The sequence below is a fragment of the Spinacia oleracea genome, chromosome 1, assembly GCF_020520425.1.
Source record: "Spinacia oleracea cultivar Varoflay chromosome 1, BTI_SOV_V1, whole genome shotgun sequence".
In the NCBI taxonomy this organism is placed as follows: domain Eukaryota; kingdom Viridiplantae; phylum Streptophyta; class Magnoliopsida; order Caryophyllales; family Amaranthaceae; genus Spinacia; species Spinacia oleracea.
Window position 1 is genome coordinate 75,010,088 of NC_079487.1, and position 16,574 is coordinate 75,026,661.

At 33.5% G+C, this 16,574-nt stretch overlaps 2 protein-coding genes across 2 annotated transcripts; both read right to left on the minus strand.

The window, feature by feature from the left end:
- Positions 1-714: 714 nt before the first annotated feature.
- LOC110799755 (protein FAR-RED IMPAIRED RESPONSE 1-like) lies at positions 715-2,747 on the minus strand. The gene is made up of 5 exons (XM_056834200.1): positions 2,616-2,747; positions 1,932-2,140; positions 1,538-1,872; positions 1,193-1,319; positions 715-1,105 (listed from the first exon to the last, which is right to left on the minus strand). Exons 1-5 carry the CDS (start codon positions 2,745-2,747, stop codon positions 715-717), a joined length of 1,194 nt encoding a protein of 397 aa, XP_056690178.1.
- A 9-nt stretch (positions 2,748-2,756) lies between these two features.
- On the minus strand, positions 2,757-4,720 carry LOC130465443 (protein FAR1-RELATED SEQUENCE 5-like). Its single transcript, XM_056834201.1, has 4 exons — positions 4,648-4,720; positions 4,483-4,563; positions 3,555-3,640; positions 2,757-3,452 (listed from the first exon to the last, which is right to left on the minus strand). Exons 1-4 carry the CDS (start codon positions 4,718-4,720, stop codon positions 2,757-2,759), a joined length of 936 nt encoding a protein of 311 aa, XP_056690179.1.
- Between the last annotated feature and the right edge of the window lie 11,854 nt (positions 4,721-16,574).

Here is a 16,574-nt window from a genome sequence, read left to right on the forward strand (position 1 = left end):
TTACTATATGTAAAATAGAGTAACCACAAAATGTGAAGCGTTAGCATATTATAAACAGTCAATAATTTTGTGTATAAATCATAAGTTATATAGTTACTCTCTTACAGATATATATAGTTACTCTCTTACAGATATAGTTACCTTTTATAAGATATAGTTACTCTCGTTTTGTATTATGTTACTTGATAAAAAGAAGTTTTATGGATTACAAAGAGTTACCATAAGTTCAAAATAGTAACTATGTTATGTAAAGGAAAACTATAGTATAAACAGTCAATAAATTTGTGTATAATCATAAGTTATATAGTTACTCTCTTACAGATATAGTTACCTTTTACAAGATATAGTTACTCTCGTTTTGTATTATGTTACTTGATAAATAAAAGTTTTGTGGAGTACAAAGAGTTACTATAACTTCAGAATAGTAACTATGTAATGTAAAGGAATACTATAGTATAAACAGTCAATAAATTTGTGTATAAATCATAAGTTATATACTTAATCTCTTACAGATATAGTTACCTTTTACAAGATATAGTTACTCTCGTTTTGTACTATGTTACTTGATAAATAAAAGTTTTGTGGATTACAAATAGTTACTATAACTTCAGAATAGTAACTATGTAACGTAAAGGAATACTATAGTATAAACAGTCAATAAATTTGTGTATAAATATTGAAGTAACTGTATATGATAATCAAACAAAAAAATCACTAAAATAGTTGTTCTTTAGGTGTAAATAATTGAATATTCGGTGTCTTGGATCCAAATTCTTTGTGTTTCTTTTTTCCTTTCTTTGATGGCTGCTTGTAATTGTCATATTGAACCTTTATTCTCTTCTTACACTTTCCTTTAGTATTAGCGCGATCAAGATCAAGCACAATTGTTATTTCAGAATTAGTTGATTCCCCGTCTTGTGTTTCTCGTTGTGCTTCAGCTTTTGCCTTTTCTTGTTCTGCTATCTTTGCAGCTTCTTCTTTTGCCTTCCTTTCTTCTTCCTTTTTTATGATTTCATCAACTGCTGTATTATCAGTTTTAAACCTCTCCTCGATAAATTTTCTGGCCTTTTCTATCTTATGCCCTTTCAAAATTAAGTTATAGCATCTGTCATATAAAGTTTTAGTGTTAAGTAAAGTATCAACTGTAATTGTAACTATATGAAAATGACCTAATGTAAATTGAAAAAATTACCTTCTGATCATATGTAATCTCCAACCAGTAAAATTGTTGATTTCACCTTTCTCCTTTTTTATTGTATCAACCCTTTCCCATATCTGTTTCTTCGCATATCTAGTCCATCTTGTTGTTATGTAACGATCTGGAATTGTATTGATTGAATGTAAATGCAATATTCTCAGACAATGGAAGCACAACCATCCAGATTTTTCAAAGTTTTTGCATGTGCAAGTGACGGTTGAATCTTCCATTTTGAATTGAAATTCTTGCCTTGATCCTCTTAGATTATTTACATAAAATATAATATTATTCAAAAGAACATCTACTTAAAATATTAAACAAAGATTTATAGTTTTTTACCTGTTATTCCTTCTGTCCAGACCTCAAAAAACACTGTTCTCTGAACACTTCCTTTGAACTTTGCACTACTTGCCACAGAAAGCTTGAACTCTTCTTCAAAATCACGGAAAAGTGTTATAGTGTATACATTCGCTGCCTGTTTTAATATAGCACTCATACTTAGCTCTGAAGTAGGTATTCCTCTTGTACAATCAAAATCGTTTTTTTCTTCTGTTTTTCTCCATCGATTTATTGTAGCTTGAAAAATACTATAGAACTTTGTTAATGTTGTACTTTTATTTGCTTTAAATCCAACAGCATGGTTTGTACTTTCACTTCTTTGTGAAGAAAGTATACTAGCAGAAAAAAAAAATCTTTACTTAAAGCTGTACACCATTTTTCTTTAAGACCATACAATCTGTTGAACCAGTCATCCTTTTCCAGCTTAAAAGTGTTGATCATAGATTTCCAAGTTTCTTCAAAATCATTTGGTTTTATACGCCCACTTAAACACTTGTAGAATGCGTTTTTGAAGTTTTTATCAGACTTCAATAAACCAAATCTACTATTTGCATTTTTACTCAAGTGCCACAAGCATAACCTGTGTCTTGAAGAAGGAAAAACCTGAAAAACAAGAATGAATACATATAGTTACTTTCTTACAGAAATAATTACCATTTCACAGATATAGTTGCTCTCAAAATTAAATATAGTATTTTCTAAAAGAGTAACTATATTATATTAAGAGTTACTATATGTAAAGAAAGGTAACTATAAAAAATAACTAGTATAGTTATAGTTATTCTCAATATATATATTAATGTTTTTAGTTATACTCAGTAACTATATTTTATTAAGAGTTACTATTTTCAAATAAGGATAACTATAAAAAATAATGAGTAATTATAAGAGTAATTTTCAGTAACACATGATATATGAAGAGTAACTATAGTAAACAAAGTGTTACTATATATAAAGAAGAGTAACTATAGAAAATAAATAGTTATTATGTATATAACGAGTAACTATTCTAATACAAACAGTGACTATAAGTGATAGACAGTAACTATAATATATGAAGAGGTACATGTTATATTACAGCAGCAATAGCTGCATCTTGATCAGTGAAAATTGACACAGGGTGCTTTCCTCCCATAGCCTTTAGAAAAGTTTCAAACACCCAAACTAAAGATTCAGTGGTTTCATCCCCAATGTAAGCACAAGCAAACATTGTGTTTTTTCAATGGTTATTGATACCAACAAATGGAGCACATATGAGATTGTACTTATTTGTTCTGAATGTAGTATAAAAAACTAGAACATCTCCATATATTTTGTAATCTTCTCTCATCATTGAATCCCTCCAAAATAGACACTCAACTTTTCCTTCATCATTGAGTCTTACTCTGAAAAAGAACTCAGGATCTATTGATTGTAAGTCATACAGTTTGTTCACTAGTGTTTGTGAATCCTTGTCATCAATTTGCTTCATTTTTAACTTGTAGCAGTAGTTTAGATGATCAATCATTGTATGACCTACACCGTCTTCTCCTCCAGTTTCTATTGACATATATCTATAAGACTCCATTGGTCTAAGACCACATTCTAACATTGCCTCAATAGCGTCTTGTTTAGGCTCTGTCATTTGTCGTTCCGATCGGTGGAGATAATTACTTATTTCTCTTGTCAATGGGTGATTATGAACCACTACATGCTTTTCTATTTCAAAATCTCCATTTTCATTATTCTTTGCAAATATATGAGATTCACATTTTGTTCTTGTTATCATCACTCTCCTTCTCCTTTCGTTCTTCTTTGTATCTGATTGATCATCTTCATTTTTGAGTTCTTTGTTTTTAAGAGTGTCTCTTATTCCAACAGTAGAGCAGTAGAAGTATTTTCCATTAACAACAATGGTTCCTTCTTTATATCTATTCTTCCCTTTTCGTACACTAAAATCAATAATAGCAGCATGTTTGCAATATAGATCATAAATCTCATCGGTTGTTTTCCTTGCTTCTCCAATTAAACTGCCAACAAATTCTTTATCAATGTTTTGTTGCTGCTCATTATTTGGATTTTTAAAGATGTTGTGGTTTGTATCAATTGAATGTATGATTGAACCTGTACATATACAAATATTAGCTTAGTAACTCTTTATAAATTATAGTTACTCTACTCTAAATATAGTTTCTCTTTTTATGTTGTAATTACCCTATAGTTAATAAAGTAACTGTTTATATATAATAGTTATTTTTTATTTACTATAGTTACTTTTTATATGTTATAGTTACTTTACTACAAATATAGTCCTCTTTACATGTTATAGTTACTCTACAGTTAATATTGTTTGTGCTTATATGTAATAGTTACTCTTAATTTTATATAGTTAGTGTTTATATGTTATAGTTACTCTACAGTTACTATTAAGTTACTATTAAGTTACTATTAGTCCTGTGTATATGTGATAGTTACTATACAGTAAATATAGTTCCTCTTTATATGTTATAGTTACTGTACTACAAATATAGTTTCTTTCTAATATAGTTTCTTCGTTTATGTTATAGTTACTCTACAGTTAATATAGTTACTTTTTATAAGTTATAGTTACTTTACTATAAATATAGTTCTCTTTATATGTTATAGTTACACTGTACTTAATATTTTTTGTGTTTATATGTGATAGTTACTCTTCATTTTATATAGTTAGTGTTTATATGTTATAGTTACTATACAGTTAATATAACTCCTGTGTATATGTGATAGTTACTCTACACTATACAGTTCCTCTTTATATGTTATAGTTACTGTACTATAAATATAGTTCCTCTTTATATGTTATAGTTACTCTACTGAAATTATAATATTTAATGTGTGTGCACTATTATAACATCTATATTAAATAAGAGGATAACTATATCAACATAACAGTTACTATATATTTATTAAGAGATACTATATCATACCTTCTTCAATACAATGATCTGCAACCATAATTTGCGGAGATTTGCTTTCATCTTCAACGTCGTATACTTCTCTATGATTCTCTAAATTTTTAAAAATAATAATAATTACGCAATCAGTATTAAAGTTACTATAATTCTTTGTAGTTACTAGGATTAGAATATTACCTTCATAATTATACATTACTTCTTCTATTGCGCGATTTAAATCGATATTCAAATCGATTAAATCCTCCTCCATTGTTGAAGCTCGAAGAGAGAGAAGCTGTTGGAGGAGAGAGAAGCTGCTAGAGGAGAGAGATTTTAGGGTTTAGTTCAAAATTGGGTCGCGCATTTTCTGTTTTTTTGGATCACGTGAAATCATCCTAATCAGCGCCCTAAATTACCTAATTACCCTGGTCCACGCTAATTATATGGTGGACCGGGTCCATACAAGTGGAATTGGAATGGCGATGTACTGATATACGCAGCGATGTCCGTTGATGGTACTTGCAGTGCCTTAGAAGCTGAAACTAAAAATTCACACTTTAGACTAGAGTAGGCATATGAAGAAGATATTTAGAGCGTCCTTAAACATGAACAAAATAAATGTTCACATGGATGACCAAATTTTTTATGTTTTTCTTAAATGACGAAAAAACAAAGTTGGTTCATCAAACGTTTGAAGGAGCACTACTTGAAAACATGAGTGATTGAGCAGGTAAAATGAGAGTTGATGGTTTCTAGCAAAACCGATCAACAAGTGACACCTGACTAGGGTTGTAAATGAGTCGAGATGAGCTTTTATCTGTTAGAGCTAAGCTTGATAAGGATTATTAGTGTTCGAGCTAACTCGAGCTTTGAAAAATTCTTGTTCGAGTATGGCTCATTAAGAATTTGGCTTGTTCGAGCTTTGTTCACTAACAAGCTAGCTTGTTTGCATTTTGAGCTCGAGCTCAAGCTCAAAAATAAACGAACCTTATATTACCTTTAACACAAAAATTTATGTGTCCATTTAATTTTATTACATTTTTTCAATTCTTTCCATAATAAGATATAGGATACAAGTACTTCATGGCACGTTTCACCAACTCCGCCGACCATAACTAACTCACCCAAGGTCCATGGATGCTTGATGACAACTACCTCACCTTCGGAAAATGGGTATCAAACTTTGTACCAGATGACAACCCGATCAAAGTTCTCAGAACATGGGTAAGAATACCCAATATGTCTGTGGAATACTTCCCCATTCAATTTCTCAATAAAATTGGATAAAAAATTGGCAAAGTCCTGCGTGTTGACCGATCTACGGCCCAAGCGGAACGGGATCACATCACCAGAATTAGCATTGAAATCGATCTCACTAAGCCCTACTTTCAAAATTTTGGCTTAAATAAAAGATTGGAGGATACAATACGTAAGGAATTGGAATGGCCTGCTTCAAAATGTGGTAAAACAAGACATAATGAAGCTAATTGTCCAACTAAAACAGCCGATGTTGATGATTTGATGATTATCAATGATCAACTAAAAAAAGCCTCCCTGGACGTTATACCGAAGTCTACTGAGAAACAACCAGAGGAAGTGCAAGACTTCGGGTCTTGGATGCTGGTGAAGAAACCGGTGCGAAAAAAGACCTCCAAAGCAGGATTAATCGGCTCTGGTGACCGGGAAAACCTCTTTGAGCAGTGCACAGGAAACTGGGAAAGCAGGTGAACGGGTAGGGAATCCTGAAGGACAAGCTAGAATCAATCAATTAGTCGCAAAAGGGGGATTGGATCGAGATTCTCGGTACTGGAAACCAGGATATTCAGGAAATTGAGGAGAATCATACTCCAATTACACAAAATCTTATTTACAATGGGTGTACAATAAATATCGTACACCGAAGTAAAAGTTAACTCAAAATGCTTAAAAGTTAAGCTTATATATGTAAAAGTTACCTATTGTTAAATGATAAATTTTTTCATTTTAGTAAAACTTATTTCTTCAAAATCACTAATAATGTATAAAATTAATCATTTAACCCTTTAAAATATTTATCTATCAATTTTTTTTTTACTAATATAAAAGTTAAACAAAATTAGGTTAAAGTTACAAAAAAAAGGGGTTAAAGTTATCTTGGTGTACAATAAATTTATTGTACACCTTGTGCGCGCAAGACCTTTTGCTCCAATTATGAAGGATAATCACCAAAATATCACACCTGTTGTGTATGAGTACTCTTCCTTTGAAACGGTTGACTTAGATTCAAACTCTCAAAATACTACCAAAAATTTGGGAAATTATCCCGCCTTTAATCTCTACCCTTTAAAAATTGGAAGATTAGTTACTGTTCCTTATACTAATTATGAACCGTAACTCCCCATATACTAATTATTTATTTTACTTTTTTTTTAAATTAATTATCCTAATTTCTCTTTAACTAATTTGCCAATAATCTTGCTCCTAAGTACGAAGTATATTTAGAGCTGGGTACATGTACCAAATGTCCTGTTTGTACTAACTTTATCAATTTTGTTTATTTACGATTTAGTACAACCGATCGATAAGATAAAAACCGACTTTGAGTACACCTCATTATAAACATAGTCGGGAATAAGATAATACGTTTGCATTTCCTTTTTTATTCAAATGAAATGTAGAACATGTACTGTGTATAGTATCGAGTTTCGAGTATCCAATTTTAATTTTCAGTTCTTTTTGTTGAAAAGGATTCTCATGTACGTTTGCATTTCCTTTTTTATTCAAATGAAATGTAGAACATGTACTGTGTATAGTATCGAGTTTCGAGTATCCACTTTTTCAACTCTTTTGTTGAAAATGAAATATACATTGAAATTAGGATAGAATTCTCTCATTTATTATAGGATCTTTTGTCATTAAACACTTTAAAAAAACCAACTTTTGTAATTAAACACCTTAATTAATTTAAATTATATATAAACACCTTAAAAAATACAAAATTTAGAATTCAACACCGGTTGACGGTTTCCGTTAGAAAAAATGGAGGTGGGGCCCACACTTCATATACCCATCCAAATTTAGTTTCCTTCCACGATTCTTAGTTTATTTTCGTCCTCTTGTTCTAATTTCTTACCCGTGCGCTTCTTACTCTCCTGTTTCAACATCTCCAAAAAATAATTGCCTTCAAGTTCCTGAAATTGAAAGAGGGATTACGTTTCTAATCAATCAAGGGAAGAAAGAGAATAATCAAGCTACAGTCAGGTATGAATTAAGAGTATTTAGTTATTAATTGCTTATGAATATTGATAATTTAGAAATTGAAATTGAAATTGAGGTGTTATTCAGTGAAAATTAAACGACTTTTTCTGTACAATTCTTCCGAATTTAAGATTTATAATGCTTGAGTTGCTGAAATTCTATTGTAATTGGTGAAATACCCCCTAATTTGAGTTAGTGAAAAATTAGGGTTCATATGAAAATCGAATTGGGGATTTTGTGAATGTTAGTTGGTTTGTCAAATTAAGCTTATTGCGTGGTAATTACCTTGATTATCACCTAAAACATACCGTTTTATTTGACAATTGTAGGGAATATGCAATTCATAAGTTCATCTGAAAGAGAAAAGATGCTAGCTACTCACGATTTAATCACAGGGGTCAGTTCCCCTTTAACTCAACTCTTTGAGTTTCTGTGTAAATTATCATTATTGTATATTACTTTACTTGCACAATTATATTTTATTCTGATTTTCGATCCCTGTTTTTCTTTTGCACTTCAGTGTTAGTGATAGGACATGATTGTGCTCACAAGTCCTTTCAAAGAATAAGCTAGTTCAAGACATTGTTGGGACTCTTACCTTTATGCCATTTATATATTCTTACATTTATGCCATTTACATATCCTTATGAACCATAGTCAATGATTATGATTTTGTCTGGTTGTTACTCAAAAACAATACTACTATAATAGTTTTTGGAAGCCTATTAGCTCAATGGTAGAGCAATGTGCGATTGCACATTGATGTAGGTTCGAATCCTACATAGGTTGTAAAAGAAAAACCTATTGTGTCTCCACGACATAACTAACAAAGTCAACATGAGTAAGAAATGGTTAGCAGTTTTGGCTTTTGTTACTTAGCAGGTCTTCTTGAGTTCAGCTACAAACTCCTGTGACAGCTGATAATAATAGTCACTGGTTCGTGATCGCCTGTTAAGAATCAGCAGAGGCTCTTCCATATGACGACAATCTCCCATTTCTTGGACTCTAGAAGCTGCATCAGAAAGTACAACCTATCTACTAAACAAGATACTAAACCTAGAAGAATTGTGCACAAGCCTCAAATCATCTCAAATGCAAGAGAATGCCTGCATAACTCCTAGTGGAGAATGCCTGTTCATAACTCCTAGTGGAGAATGTCTGTGCATAACTCCTGGTGCAGAATACCTGTAAAGCCTGTGCAGAATGCAGATGCACCATTCTCCTATAAAGCCTATAACTCCTATAAAGCCTGTGCAGAATGTAGATGCACCATTCTCTTTCAGCTACTACCTTGCAGCCAACATATGCATACAAAATATACCAAGCCAAGGATACAGTAAAGTGCCAACCTTCTGCTAGACTACACTCCTCCTACATCTTACAGAGTAATTGAACGCAGTAACTAATGTATACTGATGATGCAGTCATGCAGCATACCAGAATTACAGGGAACAACACAAATTGAAAAATGCCCCAAATAAAGACTTCCATAATTGGATTAATATAAAATGCCTCTTAAATAGGCACTTACATCGTAGTTCAAATATCGTAAGTTGTGTTAAATAGACACTTACAACCGGACACCAAAATAAGTTGTTCACAAAAAATCCTAAGTTTTTGCAAACAAGAGCAACTTGTTGAATCATAATGATTCCAATGTACACAAATTAGAACCTAATCACCGAGTCAGGTTGTTTTTCCTAGAAACTGACAACTTTTTGCGGGGAGGTGCAGTGCTTGTGGAAGCTTGGCTCCATGAAGGTGTTGTTTCTTCTGTTGGTTGGGTTTGATTCCTTTCTTGAGGAAATGTCCTATTTGCAATGCTATTAGGGCCTGCCCTTGCTGAAGCCTTTCATAAATGAAAGCAAGTTATCGGTTAAGGTGTAAAACAAAACAACAGTGCACACAAAATATAATAGAATTGCACTAACCTTTCTCGCATTCCTCTCTTCCTTTTTCTTCCTCTGCATACAAACCCATGGTGTTTGTAGTGGAGGTCTGCCTGCAGATTTTGTGGCTGCTTCGCCCTTCATTGTTGTTGGTTGGAGCCCACAAGTTTTGGCATAATGCCCAAATCCAGCACATTTTTTGCATTGATTCTTCCTTTTTGGTTTCTTAGGTTGCTGATCACCTCCATGTGAAGTACCCTCTCCCTTTTCAAGCTTCCTCTTCGTGGATTTGGGTCTTCCAGGTTGTACTTTGTAGGCTGGTGGGTGTGGCTCTATCAAATTCATCTTTTCCCAATGTTTAGGTCCAAGCATAGGCTTAATATGAGCTTCATAAGCTAACCGATAGGTGGAGGTGAAGTAATAAGGGTGAACAAACAACTCGGGGTCAACTATTTTGTCTAAAATTCATGCAAAGGCATGTACACAAGGTATTCCAGTTAGCTCCCATTGATAACAACTACAAGTCTTTTCATCCAAGTCTACAACAACCTGATCATCCTTCAACTGCACCTCATAAGTGTCCCCTCTTGATGCAACTACTTTACAAGACCTAGTCATTTTTTCCAATCCATCGAACACTGTGCTCACATAAGGGACTAACTTCCCTTGCATTTTCTGGCCAGATTCCCATTTCTCCTGGTTTCTTTTCATCATGTATCTTCTCATCCACTCCATTTGGGTAATAATAGGTTTATCCCTAGCTTCTTTAATAACAACGTTGAAAGTCTCGCACACATTGTTCAACAACATGTTGGACTTGCAATTAGGGGTAAAAGCATGTCTAGACCAATGTTTCGGGGGGATATCGTCAAGGTAATAATATGCATCTTCTGATAAGAATTTGATGCACTCCATTTCTACCTCAAAGTCAAGCTGATCATACAACGTATATACTAAGTTAGACACGACAACAAGAACAAAACTAAGGTATTTGAAAGCAGTTGTTCATGTTACTAAAAATAAACTCCAGTTGGTGGTCAAAACAGAAGAAAAATAGTAGAACTAAAACATCATTAGAATCACACAAAAGAAACAGTAGAATAAAAACAGAAGAATGTCAAAAGAAGTAGAATCACACACAAAAAAAAAAAGTAGAATAAAAACAGAAGAAAAACGAAAAAAACAGGAAAATTAACCAAAGTAGTAGCCCTAGCTGCACTCCAAAATAACTCCTTGAAAGTTGACCCACAATATTGAAGCTTAAAGTTAGCCCAAATATGCCTCACACAATATCTTGTCTCGGCCTTCGGAACCACTTCTTTGAAAGCTTCCAACAAACCCTGACACATTTACACAAAAACTACAGATTCATCAACAAATTTGTAACATAACACACACATAACAGCAACATACAAAGTAAAAAAAATACCTTTTGTCGGTCAGACATAAATGTGAATCCAGCACCTTTATCAGTTCCTAAGTCCATCATTTGAATGTCCAAAAACCAAACCCAAGTCTCCTTGTTCTCAATCTCAACTGTGGCCCATGCAAATGGAAACAAGTTGTTATTTCCGTCCTTTCCAACTGTAACACCCTAATAATTCCTTGCTTTTTATAAAACATTTTCCAACTTAAAACACAGGAATTACCGAGATATTACCGCCACCGTGATAACGGCTAAGGCTATTTACCAGAATTACGCAGCGGAATTAACTAACTTTCAAAACATAATAAATAAATAGTTAATGGTCATTAAAACAAGTTGGAACCGTTGAGGCCCAAACTAAAACAAACCATTGGAAATCCATTAACTGAAAATAGTAGTATTAGGCATGACTTTAAATAAAGATAGAGTTTATAAATTACGGAAGAATAAAACTCTCAACTCGAATCCCATGATAACTTCTTCCGCAAGTTATCTCTACAAACCTGCTTTATTGAAAATCTACTCCGCAACAACGCAAATGCAATTGATGGATCATCATAGGGTCATTAAGGCAAAGGCCATGACCAGAAGACATGAAGCACGAAGTCAGCAAAAGTTGAGTACGAACAAGCTAGAATAACATTCTATCCTAACATGCTTCACTCGACAATTAAATAATCAACATGCAAAAGCCATATAATAAACAAGTAAACATGGAGACAAGACTCGACACGAGACACGACTCTTGACTCACAGTTTAATAAAAAGTAGCTTCGAACAGGTAAAGCAAAGTATCCTCAAAAGGAAAGAAAAGGGTGATGGGAGACAACCATACACCAAAATAAGTCGGGCTACTACCGACAGTCGGGCCATACCGACAGGAATTCCAATGCACAACGGCATAAAAGAGAATGAAACAACGTCTTGTATCATTCTAGGAGTACAAGTTTTCCGGCAAGACTCCCCCCATTGTTCATACTCAAGGTATATACGTTCCAAAAGTTTTGAAGCTCTTTGGGTTACACTTTACGTTAATTAGTATATTATGTTCAAGGCGGCTCAAGACACTACTCAAAACACAACATACAAATAATTAAACAATTAAACAAGTAAACAATGACTCTTTAATATTTTACTTCTTTAGGACTTGTGATCAAACAAGACTCAAGTGAAATTACTCCCATTGTTCCTTCTCAAAAACACTGTTTGAGATAACCCGACATTGCCTATTAACAAGCGGGGTGTGCCCTTAGCACGAATTTTCCTTAATTCAATGCACATAGACTCTCTAACATATTCTACCCCTTGGTAGAATATATGTTGCTCACTGGCAACATTCGATTGGCTCAATAATTATGCTAGACATCCTGTACTATAACATAATAATAATAACAACTTGCATGCGCACTACTCATGCATGCAAACCAACTTGAACAACATGCTTGACATAATTCAACGATTATAAAATTCCATAACATGCTAGTTCAATAGAATCTATAAAGCATAATTCAATTCATAACATGCTCGTTCACATAGATTCAACAATAATAATAACATGCTCGTTCTCAACATTAAACATGAATTCATAATAACATATTCATTCCCAATCATCAAACATGAATTCATAACATCATATAAGTTCACATGATTCGCATTCAATACACTTCACAAAGTCCTCAAGGGATGGGTGGTCACCCTAGTCTTGTACGTACCTGGAATACCTAAGTACGGGGGCCACTGTGCGAATCACGACTCACTAGAAATCAACTCCTATAAAACCAAATAAGAGAACTAAATTATTATCCATGTTTACTAAATTTCCAGCAACTATTTAAGATTCTAAAACTCTTAGTTTAATTAGAAATCATTCATTAATTGGTAATTTAATAGTCTCAAATAGTCAACTCAAGTCCTAACGTAAAAACATTGACTTTTTAGCTTTAAAACCATTAAAAACCAACTTTTTAAACCTTATAAACAATCTGAAAATTAAGATTGATTCCCATAATTTAAATCATCATTAAATTATGTAAATCAATTGCCTATACAGTTGGGATTAAAACCCTAGTAATAAACAATCATAAAAACTATATTTTGGTAATAAAAATTGACACTTCATTAACTCATTAAATCTGAAAATAATAATTTCAATCATCAAAACCAATCTCTTTAATTAAATACGACCATAAACCAATACGGTGTTCATAACCGTTCTAATCAATTTAAATAATCCAAAACAATAATAATAATTTAATAATTTAAAAACGGAATTTGGAAAAGGTTAAAAGTATACGGAGTATGAACGATAAACAACAACAAAACACACACAACACAATTGTGTGCGTGTGGGCAGCGGAACAAGGCAGCACTCGTCAAAGGCAGGGGCGAGCCAAGCTCGTGGCTTGCTTGCGGCCGAAGACAAGGGCGGACGGAGGAGAAGAGAGAAATTACTGCAGCAGGATTTTAGAACGCTCATAACTTCTAATCTGTAACTCGGAATCGATTGATTCTTGAGGCAAAGCTCAAGATCTTTTCAAGATCTACAACTTTAAAGAAGAAACATTTTTCTGAAAACGAACGGTAGTAGGAGAAAAACGGTCAAACATAAGTTCGACGAAAGAAAGAGAAATTTAAGGTTAGGGTTTTACTTTTAGGTTTAATGAATAATAGTGAGGGATTTTGAGGGTGAGCACTTATATTTATAGGCTTAGGAAACTCAAAGATGTGCTAGGGTTTAGGATTCTCTTTCGGGCTTCATTAAACATAAGATGGGCTTGCTTAGTTTGTTTGGACTTGAACTTGGAATTGGATTGGGCTAGATTAATTTAAAATCGTTTTACTTTTGAAACCCAATTAAATTCCCAATGAAATAATAAATTCGTTTAATAATTAATTAAAATAATAAATATCCTAATTAATTAAAAATACATTTAAATAATATTTAAATGCGATTTAAATTCTAAAAATCATAAAAATACTTTATAAATATAATAAAATATATTTATAAATACAGAAAAATACGAGGTATTACACCATGCAACTGCCACAAGGATTTGACCCGGGTGTGCCCCTTTAAGGTGGAATCCATCCACACCTATGAGAGGCCTACAAACCTCTTACAAACCCATCTCTAAGAGGACCAAGGCTGACGAACATCCTCATAAATAATGGTGGTTCTGGTTGCTCAACACCATCAACTAAAACGATACAACGACTATCAGGGTTGTATTTCCAAACGGCCTTCCCATAATCCAATACCCTAGCATATTGCTCGCTTGCACTACCATAAATGGTGAGCTTTGCCCTTCCTCTAGCTAGCCATGCTAGAGTGTAGCTAATCTGAATCCCGGTATCTTTCAAAACCTTCTCCTGGAAGTCAGAGATTTTTCATTCCAGGTTGGCTTCTCCAATCCTCCAAATACCTTTCAGATAGGTATTCTGCCGTCACCATTGAATTAATCTTGGACCTCATACAACGATGCTGTAGAATAAGAGACTTAATCTGCCATGTTTGTTGATTCCGCAACCTCTTAGCATGAGCCTTAAATTTGCACTTCATATATCCCTCGTCACAAGTACACTTAGGCATTTTACTTCTCTTATGATCCCACACACACCCGCATCTATTCTTGCAAAAAGTGGTTATCCTATCACCGTCATTGTGTAAAAAATAAGACTCGTACCTATTCTCTATTGCATGATTTCTTAGAGCTTTCCTAAGAACACTAACAGATGTGAATTTCAGTTTTTCAGCTAACTTCACGGGCTTTGTAAAATCAGCAACTGAATTAAACCATGGACTCTTGTCCTCATCTTCGTCAGATCCATCCAAACTCTTAAGCTCATCAGAATCTCCTTCGATTTCTTCTTGAATCTGTACTTCCTTGCAGCCTAGGTCTTCATCAAGTTGCTGATTTTTTTCTGGTTTTTGTTACCCTCGTCATCAATAACAAAGCTATCTTTCACCTCATTTAGAATGTCTTGCTTCGACTACATAAACCATTGTTCTTCATCATCATAATAGCCCTCTTCTTCACCTACTTCCCAATCTATTTCAAGATCGCTGAACTCCGTACTTGAGGAACCAAATCCACTTTCCTCATCCCTAAATAACCCCTTTTTTGCTTTACTTTTCCCTTCTCCCTCACCCACCTCCTTCACCTTTTCTTTTCCCTTCCCCTTTGAACTTCCTTTTCTAGCAACTGATTTCACCCTAGGAGTTTTCAGTGGTGTAGCAAAGTTGTCATTCAACCTAGGGCTCCTTCTATGTGGTGGACTAATGGATTGACTCAATGTAGGGCACGTCCTATGTTCTGGGTGCTGTTTTCGATTATTTTGGGTACGGTTTTTCTGTTTTGTTTGGGTATGTGGTGGTAGTACTTTTAATGGTGAAGGGTCTGTCTCACTAGTGCAATACAATTCAAGATGTCCCTCTTTATTTTTTGTCTCTAAAAACCCCTGCACTTCATCCCCGTTTAATACCTCCCTCTTACCAGTAGTAAAAGTCAGACCCTTTTTCTTATACCAAATGTTAAACTTCCTAGGCACCGACACATTATACTTCACAAACCCGTGAATAACTGCTTCCCTAAGATATTGAACACACATTTCTGAAATTTTAGCTTTCTTTTTCCAATAATACCACCCACCATCATACACAATTAACTCCCTGTTCTTGAATTTTTTAGGTTTAAACCCACCCCCTAACCTAATCAGAATATCAATGTAACCATGTTCTTCACTCTCCATCCTGTTGAAAAACGTAAACAAAACAAGAAAAAGTTCAATAATCAAAGCAAAAAACACTCAAATAAATGATATTCAAGAACTAACCCTATATCAGACAGTGTAAAATAACCCCAGTTTAACAATAAGCATAAATAATCAAAAATAAATTAAGAGATTAATTAATCAATTATTGATTATCCCAATTACTGCTAACCTAATTTATTATTAATTGCACAATCACACACACATTCCCCCAATTATCAGAATATAGGGTTTAAAGATTCTCCTTAAAACTGACAAAATTAACATCAACAGGGCAACTACTTTTAACAATTATGGACCAAAAAGATGCAAAAGTTCATTAAAGTACCTTATCTAGTCAGAAAACACAAAATTTATGGTCCCCTCATTGATGGAGATGATGATGCCTCCCATACCTTGTTGGTCCACCAGCTTCAATGATTTTGAAGTTGAATTTCCACAATAGAAAAAGGCAATCTTTGAATTTTGCTTTGAATTAGATCGAAAATAAAAAATAATTTTGGGTGAGAATTGATTGAGAAGCAGAGGCAGTACACACAACTGGGAGCAGAGGAAGGGAAGAAATAAGAAGCGGGAAACTAAATCATGGAATATAGGTTAAAGTTGGATGGGTATAAGAAGTGTGGGCCCCACCTCCGTTTTTTCCTAACGGAAACCGTCAACCGGTGTTGAATTCTAAATTTTGTATTTTTTAAGGTGTTTATATATAATTTAAATTAAGTAAGGTGTTTAATTACAAAATTTGATTTTTTTAAGGTGTTTAATGACAAAAAATCCTTTATTATATTCTAATTTATCTAAGG

What these genes read in the sequence shown, in the direction of transcription:
- LOC110799755 (XM_056834200.1), bottom strand. Translation starts at nt 2,747, where the DNA reads ATGTTTGCTTGTGCTTACATTGGGGATGAAACCACTGAATCTTTAGTT. An exon ending in GATGACTGGTTCAACAGATT is followed by an intron (nt 1,873 to 1,931) that starts GTATGGTCTTAA and finishes TTTTTCTGCTAG; the next exon opens with TATACTTTCTTCACAAAGAA. An exon ending in AGATTACATATGATCAGAAG is followed by an intron (nt 1,106 to 1,192) that starts GTAATTTTTTCA and finishes TTTATATGACAG; the next exon opens with ATGCTATAACTTAATTTTGA.
- LOC130465443 (XM_056834201.1), bottom strand. Translation starts at nt 4,720, where the DNA reads ATGGAGGAGGATTTAATCGATTTGAATATCGATTTAAATCGCGCAATA. An exon ending in AGTAATGTATAATTATGAAG is followed by an intron (nt 4,564 to 4,647) that starts GTAATATTCTAA and finishes TTAAAAATTTAG; the next exon opens with AGAATCATAGAGAAGTATAC. An exon ending in AGATCATTGTATTGAAGAAG is followed by an intron (nt 3,641 to 4,482) that starts GTATGATATAGT and finishes GTATATGTACAG; the next exon opens with GTTCAATCATACATTCAATT.